General features: G+C 49.2%; 3 protein-coding genes and 3 non-coding genes across 6 annotated transcripts; 5 read left to right on the forward strand and 1 right to left on the reverse strand.

Moving 5' to 3' along the window:
• Positions 1-634: 634 nt before the first annotated feature.
• Positions 635-3,292, forward strand: LOC123425200 (transcription factor BHLH062-like). The gene is made up of 5 exons (XM_045108874.1): positions 635-966; positions 1,053-1,142; positions 1,638-1,756; positions 2,289-2,416; positions 2,677-3,292. Exons 2-5 carry the CDS (start codon positions 1,090-1,092, stop codon positions 3,139-3,141), a joined length of 765 nt encoding a protein of 254 aa, XP_044964809.1. The 5' UTR covers positions 635-966; positions 1,053-1,089; the 3' UTR covers positions 3,142-3,292.
• LOC123425592 (pentatricopeptide repeat-containing protein At1g26900, mitochondrial) lies at positions 3,137-5,147 on the reverse strand. The gene has a single exon (XM_045109282.1). It carries the CDS (start codon positions 5,145-5,147, stop codon positions 3,456-3,458), a length of 1,692 nt encoding a protein of 563 aa, XP_044965217.1. The 3' UTR covers positions 3,137-3,455.
• A 234-nt stretch (positions 5,148-5,381) lies between these two features.
• LOC123425201 (40S ribosomal protein S9-2) lies at positions 5,382-8,254 on the forward strand. The gene is made up of 3 exons (XM_045108875.1): positions 5,382-5,491; positions 6,055-6,436; positions 7,852-8,254. Exons 1-3 carry the CDS (start codon positions 5,464-5,466, stop codon positions 8,027-8,029), a joined length of 588 nt encoding a protein of 195 aa, XP_044964810.1. The 5' UTR covers positions 5,382-5,463; the 3' UTR covers positions 8,030-8,254.
• Positions 6,757-6,847, forward strand: LOC123433792. Its single transcript, XR_006625103.1, has one exon. It is a non-coding gene; the product is annotated as a small nucleolar RNA Z161/Z228 (small nucleolar RNA).
• Positions 7,075-7,164, forward strand: LOC123433791. The gene has a single exon (XR_006625102.1). It is a non-coding gene; the product is annotated as a small nucleolar RNA Z161/Z228 (small nucleolar RNA).
• Positions 7,419-7,499, forward strand: LOC123433793. The gene has a single exon (XR_006625104.1). It is a non-coding gene; the product is annotated as a small nucleolar RNA Z162 (small nucleolar RNA).
• Positions 8,255-9,890: the final 1,636 nt, after the last annotated feature.

A 9,890-nucleotide genomic window follows, 5' to 3' on the forward strand; every position in this document is an offset into this window, starting at 1 on the left:
TCAATAACCTGCCAGACCCGGCTGCACCAAGCCAGGAAACCGCCCGTCACGGGGATCCCGCGCATCCGCAGCCTCCTGTCCACCACTCTTCAGCCGACCAGTCACGTGTTGTCCTGCCTCGCGAGAGAAAGGGAAGGCCCCGCCACCACGAACATCGCGCGGGCTTTGCCCGGCGACGCTTGCCGGCGACGGCGAGGGAAGGTGAGATATGGAAAAAGAGTAGGAGAGGCGGCTAAGGTTTCACCCGTGTCGCCCGCGGTGGAGACGACAGAGACGGCTAAGGTTTCACCCGTCGCACGCGGTGGAGACGACCCGAGCGTTTTCAACTAGTACCAATGTTTATGCACAATAGAGCGATGGTTGAGATGACTGGCGAAGGGATTCCCCTCCGTAGTTCATTTTTTTTCTACCTTGCGCATAAAAAATTCGCGAGGGATCACGAGGCCGGACGGCACCGGGCACGCGCGAGCCCGTGGAGGGATCCAGGTCGGACCGGATAAACTATGCGCGCCCACCCGCCGCTGGGCCCGGACCCCGGAGGCTCGTGCCCGCCACGGCGCCACGCCCTCGCCCTCGCCCGCCACGCCGCCGAGGTGGGAAGTCCACGCAGCAAGCACGCGCGGCCGCCCACGCGCCCCGCCCCATCGCCACCATCCTCCTCACCCCCGCCCCACGCTTCGGCTACGCCACACGACGTCCCCAATTACACGGCCGGTCGCTTTCTCCCCCCGCCCCCGGCTTCTCCCCGTTGGACGATCCGCCCGCCCGCCCGCCCGTCCGTCGTCCTCCCCCTACTTAGCCTCCCCCTCCCGTCTCCCCCTCTCCCTCTCCCCCTCCCCCCTTCCCCTCAAGCGATCACGGAGAGGAGAAGAGTAGAACCACAGGCATACGAACCCCTCGAAGAGCAGCTCTGAGCTCTGCGGCTTGCGCTCCCGAATCCGCAGCCCTTCCCCGCTTCGATCGGAGGTAATCGTCGTGATTTATTTCGTTTCGGTGCTGGGTCGGGCCGCGGAGGAACTGACGGAGCACGTGCCCTGGTTTTACTTTTACAGACGCAGGGGAGGTGCCGGATCGAGCTTCGCGGTCGGCATGGTGCCCAGGGACATGGTGAATGCCCCCGCCGAGAGGCTACACGTCCAAGGGTGAGTTCCGGGGCCTGTGATTTGTTTTTCCGGTCTCGGGGAGAGGGGCGAGAAAATGAACTGGCCTGGAAAGGGACTTCTAGAGCGATTTTTACCATGTAGAATTGGTTCGAGCAAATCCTTTTCAGTGAAATCATGGGAGTGATATGGAAATACTGAAGGAAACCATATGACTTCGTACTCAGCCTTGAAGTAGAGGAACCAAGCCCTAAACAATCATTGCTTCTGAAATTATAAGCTGCTTGCAAGTTGTAGCGTCCATTCCACTGGCTATCCTGTGGTTGTGGAATATGTAGTTTGGTGTGGGCTTCTCGTGTTGTGATTTCGTGCGCTACAAATTTAATGCGTTCAATAGACAATAGTGTTCACCATGGTGTCTTATGATCCCGGAAACTCCTACCATTTCACGGCGAACCACCGCAAAGATAAAATTGCTCCGCACAATTCTGATGTCACCTCACTGGATTCTTCCGCTGATGTTTGAACATTGTGCAGGTCTGTAGTGAACAAGAAGTGTGAGAAGAAGGTGCCAAAGAAAATCCACAAGTCAGAGAGGGAGAAGCGTAAGCGAGGCACGCAGAATGACCTCTTTAATGAGCTGGGAGCCATGCTAGGTATGTGCATATCTTACTAGTAGTACAAAGCAGCAAGCTGCAACAACATGATTTCTGCTGCCATTACCTCATTTGGAAGTTTCTTTATATGAGCTTGCGGAGTGGTTATCTCTTATCTAAAATTTAACATCTAGCAGATAGCTTTTATTAGGATAATAAAGCGAGATCACAGATTTAACATCTACTCCCTCCGTTCCTAAATATAAGTCTTTTAAGAGATTTCACTAAATGTCTACATACGAAGCAAAATGAAGGAATCTATACTTTTAAATATGTCTATATACATCCGTATGTAGTCTAGTGAAACCTCTAGAAAGACTTATATTTAGGAATGGAGGGAGTAGCAAATAGCTTTTATTCACACAATAACCTAAGTTTTGACCTTTGACTATGTAAGGCAAATTTACATTGAGTGCATATATGTCATGATTTTCTTCCCATGTGTCTAACTAGTTTGTATCAAATCTACAACCGCATCCTTTCGGATATGCATTTATACTTTCTAAAATAATGCAACACATCTTCTTTTCAGAACTAGACAGGCAGAACAACGGGAAGGCATGTGTATTGGGTGACACTACACGGATACTGAAGGATTTAGTTTCACAAGTGGAATCTCTTCGGAAGGAGAATACCACACTGAAGAATGAATCTCACTATGTAAGATCTTTTGAATAGAGCAACTCCATTCAGCAATTTGATGATCTGTGTCTATTATATCATGGATATGAAAATGTTACTAGACCATATACTTGTGCCGAGATGCCTTCAGAATAGGAAACCAATCCGATCAATTAACATTTATGGCTCCATGCCAAGTAGTATTATTCATGAACAAATAGGAACTAATTTACACTATTATCACTACTCAGATAATACACATCACTGATGCATTCCCTACTTTCCTCATGATATGTCAGGTTGTGTTGGAGAGAAATGAACTCCGTGATGATAACAGTATGCTTCGCAATGAAATCCTGGAGCTTCAGAACAAGCTTAGGATGGGTCTGCAAAGCAACCCTATTTGGAGCCAGGATACTACAAGATCAGCCGTCGCAGTACCTTATCCCACAAGAGGAGTGTTCCCAGTACAGCATTCACCACATCCACCAGTCATCACCTCGACGGCACTTTCTCTGCAACCTGTAATCACTGAGCAATGCTATGTTGCCCCACCACGAGAGCTACAGCTCTTCCCGGAAGTTTCATCTGCATCCACTGAAGACAGTGAACTGTCACAAGACCAGGGGATTTCCAATAGTGTAACACGGCCTCAGGCACGGTACCCTACACCAGTGGTGATGTCGCCAGTGAACGAATTCTCAATCCTTCCAAGGATGGGAGAGGAGCAACAATATAGTAGTGGCACTAGTGAGGAGGTTTAAGTACATAACACAATTTGCTTCATCGTTTGAGAAGTTTCTTTAGTGTGAGTAACAGATACATATGAAGGTGTGCATGTAAACTCCAATCTGTCTCCGAATCTTGATCTTAACTGGTTAAATAGATGATAATAAAAATTGCATTACACCTGAATCTTGTATCTGATAGCTGCACATGTATGTATTGCTCTCAGCAAAAATCAGTCGAAATGATGATACCGCTGTTAGTCACCTCTGCAGAAGTATAATTCCGCTTCGACAGTCCAACCTTGCGATCAGTTGGTGGCCGTTGCTTCAATTCAGCAAGGTTAGATATCTTACGAGGACACTTCGATGGAGCTGCAGCCCGCTTCTTTCCTGGCCATGACCATTTTCTGCCCTTCTGAATCCCTGACCTGTGCTATTTCATCCCAACGGCCTTCCAGTGCGTATGCGTTCGACAGTAGAATGGTATCTGACGGATGGTGATTGCCCATGGCGTCCAACCGTGTCTGTACCGTCCTCCCCAACTCGACATTGCCATGAACCCTGCAGGCTGCAAGCAAAGTTCTCCATCCCACAACATCGCCATGGGAGGACAAACTTCTTATAAGCTCATAAGCTTCATCCAATCGCCCCGCCTTTCCCAGGAGATCGATTATGCAACCATAGTGTTCGGTGTGAGGAGATAGGCCATATTGCCGCACCATGCTCTCGAGGTGCTTCTTCCCTTCAAACACTAACCCGCCATGGCTACAAGCATTCAGCACCGCAAGAAAGGTAACCTCGTTAGGAGTGACACCGTTTTGTTGCATCGAGTGAAACAGGGATATCGCGGCATCTGACTGCCCATTAACTCCCAATCCCATGATCATCGCAGTCCATGCCATCACATCCCTGTCGTGCATTGCATAAAAAACCGCAATTGCCTCCTTGGGGTAGCCACATTTGAAGTACATATCCACAAGCGATGTTCCTAATGCAGTGTCAAGCTCAAGGCCAAGCTCCAGCGCAAGCTCATGGATGCGACGACCGGGTACGATTGCCCCTGACACTCCACACGCAGAGAGCATGCCCACAAGAGTCCCTGTGTTTGGTTTCAGTCCCTCCTGTCTCATGCTATCCACCAAGCCCATTGCCTCCTCGATTTGCCCGGCCTTTGCGCAGCTATCCACCATGCAATTATATAGCACCAAGTCCTTCTTCGTCGCCTCTTCGAAGACCTTCTTTGCACATCCAATCTCCCCTTTCCTAGAATACATCCCCTCCACTGCTGCCGCCACCTTGACATCCTTGCAGAACCCTGTCTTGACGCTGAACCCATGAACTGACTCCCCTTGCCACACACACGCAACCAACACGACCACCGCCGTCGCACTGACATCCACACCACAGCACCTCATAGCACTGAACATCTCCACGGCCGCACTGATCTCCCCGGCCCTGGCATAGCTCCCGATCATCGTGTTCCATGACACGGTGTCCCTCTCAGGCATTTCATCGAACATCCTCCGCGCGTCCCCTATGTTCCCTATGCAGCAGTAGAAGTGGCACAGCACGTTCCCCAGGCCCACAACGCCTGAGAACCCGTACCGCAGCAGGAGCGCATGAACCTGCCGCCCGAGCGAGGCCGCCGCGTCGTCGCCGGAGTTCTTGGCGCAGAGCGCGATGAGCGGCTGGAAGGCGAACTCGTCCAGCGCGGGGAGGCGCGCGCGGGCGGAGGCGAGGACGGCGAGGGACGCGGAGGCGGCCGAGGAGAAGCAGGGCGCCGCGGAGAGGGCGCGGAGGAGGGCCGTGTGGTGGAAGAGCGTGGGGCACGGAATGGCGGCGAAGAGCGAGAGCGCGTAGGGCAGCGGCGCGAGCGGGGAGGCGAGCAGCCTGGCCGTGGGGAGCGCGTGGTGAGGGAAGAGCGAGGCCTTGAGCATGGCCGCGTGGAGCTGCAGCAGGTGCGCCGGCCGCGTCGCCGACCTGAGCAGCGCCGTGATCGTGGTCACCAGCGGCTTCCCTGGCGACGGCGTCCGCGTCGGCATGGCGAGCGCGCGGACGCGCGGTGCGGTGTTTTTTTCTTTAAGCGGTACGCGCGGTGCGGTGGTGTTGGCCGCTTCGAGTTGCCTTCCGCGCGGTGGGCTGCATGTGTCTGTCTCGCAGTTGAAGGCCCACTAGGGCTTGCATAAGCAAAGGACGACAAAAGTTTCAAAACCCGGCCCATCAAACCGAACTAGGTTTAGCCCTACCCTATATAATATCGCCTCTTCCTCCTGGCCGCCTCTCTCCACCGATCCCTTCACCCCCACCGGCGGCGCGCAGCTCGACGACCCGAGCGATCCTGCGGCGGAGGCGGCAGCCATGGTGCACGTCAACTTCTACCGCAACTGTAAGCCCCCCCTCCACGCACTCCCGCGTGTCCTCGTGATGTGCGCTGCTTATGCTGAACGGCGGCGTCCCTCTGGGCAGATCCAACTTTGGTTTGCTAGTTTCGTGAGCCAGCGTCTGTTGGTTTCTGTCATGGGATTGAATGTGAATGCTTAGTTCTTGTTTTGATCGGATGAACTAGACGCTTTGTACCCAGTGACGAAGATTTGTAGAGTAGCTTGGTAGCCGATTTGGTTCTGAAAGTTGATATTTTGGTTGTAATCTGACACCTGATTGAAATTTATGTCCTAAGACTTGAAAATTCTGTTATCTTCCGGTACTTCACTCGTCTTAGGCTAATGCGGATTCCATGATGTATGGTTTAGTCTTTGAAGACTTTGATGTGAGATAATTAGCACGAGTTGTGCTTTTAATCCATAGTATTCGTCTCCTGCTTGACGTGTAAGTGTTTAGGCCGTGCCATTTCCAATCGACATTGTACTGTGTTCTGTGCTTGTTTTTGTACTCCGTATCTGATTGTTTTTTGGGTGCTTCCAAGTATCTTACGATTTTGTTGTGGTGCAGATGGTAAGACCTTCAAGAAGCCAAGGCGTCCGTATGAGAAGGAGCGTCTTGACGCTGAGCTGAAGCTGGTTGGGGAGTACGGTCTGCGGGCCAAGCGTGAGCTCTGGCGCGTGCAGTATGCTCTGAGCCGCATCCGGAATGCTGCCAGGGAGCTGCTCACCCTGGATGAGAAGAGCCCCCGCCGCATCTTTGAGGGTGCAGCGCTGCTCCGCCGCATGAACCGCTATGGTCTTCTCAGTGAGGACCAAAACAAGCTTGATTACGTGCTTGCCCTCACTGTTGAGAACTTCCTCCAGCGCCGTCTCCAGACCATCGTGTTCAAGAATGGCATGGCCAAGTCAATCCACCATGCTCGTGTCCTTATCCGGCAGCGCCACATCAGGTTAGCTGTCCATGCTTATCCTTCTCTTGCATACATTCTGAAATTTACATGGCTACTAGTTAATTCTATCGTGCAATATCATTCAGTACTCACCTGGGAATCAGTAATTAACAATGAGATTTTGACCCTATTGTCATTTTGTAACCAACAGTTTTTTGCTTCACTATAATATTATGATAAATCATCTGCAGAATTAATGTTTGGATTTGCTTTGGTAATTTAGATAATTGTTTTCTATATTTTTGCCTGTTGTTATACATTTTGGCTTGTGTATCTATACTGATTGTAGAACACCTGACTTGTGCTTGTTCATTTTGGATGGGGCATATGATGAGAAACTGTATGCACACTCATGACGGTCGTCTAAGACACTTTGTGTGTAATGTTGCAATCATATTTACTCTGATGTTCTTAACTCTTGTTCAACTCTGGGATATGCTATTCATGATGGATCACTCTTGAACCAATCCTTGTAAACTGTAGTTGTGCCAGACATGAATGTGATTATTTGTAGATCATGCTTGGTAATTGTGAGGTGGCCTTTTTCTGTTGGTTTATGTTGGGTGGTTTGTTTCCAGTTTTTTTTGGCTGATATATGTACATTTTCGGCTGGTTCATCTGTATTGATTGAATGATACGGGACATATGATGAGAAACTGTTTGTCACTCACGACGGTCGTCTGAGACACTTTGTGTGTATTGCTGCGATAACACATTCTCTGATGTCCTTGCTTTTTGAGCTTTGCAAGTTTATTCTGGAAAATTAATTCATTCTGAAATTCTTTTAGTTTCAGAATCTCTTGTTCAAATCTATGGAAGTTATGGCAGATTTACTCTTCCATTGTTTATTTGCTACTAGTAGTACAGTATATCTTTTTTGTGTTTATTTTAATTTGAGTGTATTGATTATACTTAGGGAGCTCTTTTTCATCTATCTTGTTTTAGATCTCTTCCATAAGGTTTTACCCTTGTATAGTTTTTGGATGGCACAATGAGGAGTTAATATATGTATAGAGGTTGGAATACCAATGACACTTCATGTCCTTTTCATTCTGAGTGCCTTATTTGGCTGAAACCTCTTATATTTTGATTGATATGCTGTTTTCTTCCTCTTGAGCTTTATTATAGATTTGGTAGTTGCCTTTCTCTACCAGCCTTTTCATTTTCTGGTGACATATTCAGAGCAATTGTCTCTGAACAGTTAATTTTGTGGACGGACATTTCTGGTTAACCTTGGCCTAAATTTTGCTTATCGGTTTTCTGAATTCCCTCTGTGAGGAAGTATATGTAATCTAGACACTCTTATATTTCTTTACGGAGGGAGTAGATGTGAGGCATATTTAATGATCAGCACTCATTCTTGAGTTCTGTTTCTATCCTTTGATGATCTGACTGTTGTATGTTTTCCTCCACAGGGTTGGAAAGCAGCTCGTCAACATTCCTTCTTTCATGGTGAGGGTTGACACAGAGAAGCACGTCGACTTCTCACTCACCAGCCCCCTGGGTGGTGGCCCTGCTGGAAGAGTGAAGCGGAAGAACCAGAAGAAGGCCTCAGGAGGTGGTGGTGACGAGGGCGAGGAGGAGGAAGACTAAATGCTTGGCCTCGCCCCTCGTAACTTTTGCTGCAGAAATGATTCGAACTTTGGCTCGAGCTTAGAAACTAAGTGGTGCAGAGCTTTCGTTTCTTTTACTCAGAATCTTGCTTTTGCTGTCAGTTCTAGAACTAAACTTGTGGGTGTCGGTTTTGCTTTGTTAGTAACTACCGGCTGAACTCAGTGCCGCTGCTTCATTTTTGGTGACCTAAACGTATCTTCTGCACGTGGTGTCACTGTTGTTTTTGCTATGTTTATCCTTTTGCCTACAATACCAAATTCTATTAGTTTTGCTGTTTGGTTATGCACTAGTGATATGAATTAGTGCCAAATTCTAGTGTCTAGCGTTTTCGAATTTTATTATAGGGGCCACAAGTTTTTATATAGAAGAAAATATCGTTGTCTACAATACCAAGTGCAGTACTAAACCATGGCATGCCCCTTGTTTCGTGAAAAAGAATTGTATTGTGGCCGTTTCATGTTTTACGTTGGTCTATGAACTTCTTTCAAGCGGCGAGATAGCCTACAAAGTTTTGGACAAAACTGTTAAACTGACTGGGCCACGGCCCGCCGCTTGGCGATCGTGGCTGGCGCTATCCCTTCGTATATAAGCACAGGAAAGATCATCATTGTAATAGAGACTTCATGGTTAATATAACATTGTTCTCCTTTCTATTTCTTGGTGTTTTATGACTCTGTGTGTTCGATTACTTCGTCTGTTTCATTTTCGACGCTAGCTCAGCAACCTTGGACCGGACTCGTCGGAGTTGCGGAACACGTTATCAGCATGCTTCACTCCATCAACTCTCCATCGAGCTTGCAGCAAGCAGGCTTTCGTCAATCGTATTGAGGTATAATTCCGATTCCCTCTTTATAAAAATGGATTTCCCTCGTTGTCACGATTCCGTTTTTGCGATTAGTTTTATTTTTCGGATTTGATCTACCTACCGGGTGGATTTCTCTTCCAAGAACTTGCTGACAAACACGTCGCCGATCAATGTCGATTTTTTGGATTCAGATAGACTTGTTGACTACACCTAGGGAGACGATGCTCGCACGTACTCCAGTTGAGCACGGCCGAGATGTAATTCCCGAGCTGCTACAGTAATTCATAGCGCTCGTGCTCGCCATCACGCTCGCATGGCCACGTCTTCTGTGCCTTGCTGGCCGCACGCGCTGCTCGTCGCTTGCAGCCGCAGCTCGGCCCCCGCTGGCCTCGGCCCTTACTGGCCGTGGGGCCGCACCGCGCCTCGGCCCCTGGCTGGCCTCGGCCCTGCTGGCCGCGCCGCGCCTCGGTCCGTGCTGGCCTCGCCGCGCCCTGGCTGGCCGCGCCCGGTGGTTGGTGGCCGCGCCGCCGCGCCCGGTGGTCGCGTCGCCCCTGGCCTCGGTCCTGTGACGGCCACAGGGAACCCTAGCGTCCCCTGCAAGATGGGCCGGCTCGCCCTCCATGGGCCTTGGTGGGCTTGACCGGTTTGATGGACTGAAAAAAATGGCCGGGTCGGACGGGAATAGTCTCATTGGGTTGTTTGTAAAAAAAACATATATCCTGGCTTTAAAAAAACGCTCGGAAATCTATTATTAAATAGGGGTAATATACTATGTCATTTAACATGATTTTAATATATGTTTTTACTACTACCAGCAAAAGAGCCCGTGCGTTGCAACGGGAGAAAAAATAACACGCGCTCTTATAACACAATAACCACGACTCAAGACCTTAATAGGTCCACGTCTTTTAGTTTCAAATGACATCACATTTTAAGGTCTCTCTCTTACACTCACATTATGTTCAGTGTGCTTAGTTACAGAGGGAATATACGCCAACTCGATGCATATTTAATTAATAAATCAAGAAATCAAAG

Source organism: Hordeum vulgare, chromosome 2H (assembly GCF_904849725.1).
Source record: "Hordeum vulgare subsp. vulgare chromosome 2H, MorexV3_pseudomolecules_assembly, whole genome shotgun sequence".
In the NCBI taxonomy this organism is placed as follows: domain Eukaryota; kingdom Viridiplantae; phylum Streptophyta; class Magnoliopsida; order Poales; family Poaceae; genus Hordeum; species Hordeum vulgare.

Excerpts from the sequence above, each read along its gene's own strand:
- LOC123425200 (XM_045108874.1), top strand. The coding sequence starts at position 1,090 with ATGGTGCCCAGGGACATGGTGAATGCCCCCGCCGAGAGGCTACACGTC. Across the intron at positions 1,143-1,637 it reads GAGAGGCTACACGTCCAAGG|GTCTGTAGTGAACAAGAAGT; the intron begins GTGAGTTCCGGG and ends AACATTGTGCAG. Across the intron at positions 2,417-2,676 it reads TGAAGAATGAATCTCACTAT|GTTGTGTTGGAGAGAAATGA; the intron begins GTAAGATCTTTT and ends ATGATATGTCAG.
- LOC123425592 (XM_045109282.1), bottom strand. The coding sequence starts at position 5,147 with ATGCCGACGCGGACGCCGTCGCCAGGGAAGCCGCTGGTGACCACGATC.
- LOC123425201 (XM_045108875.1), top strand. The coding sequence starts at position 5,464 with ATGGTGCACGTCAACTTCTACCGCAACT. Across the intron at positions 5,492-6,054 it reads CGTCAACTTCTACCGCAACT|ATGGTAAGACCTTCAAGAAG; the intron begins GTAAGCCCCCCC and ends GTTGTGGTGCAG. Across the intron at positions 6,437-7,851 it reads ATCCGGCAGCGCCACATCAG|GGTTGGAAAGCAGCTCGTCA; the intron begins GTTAGCTGTCCA and ends TTTCCTCCACAG.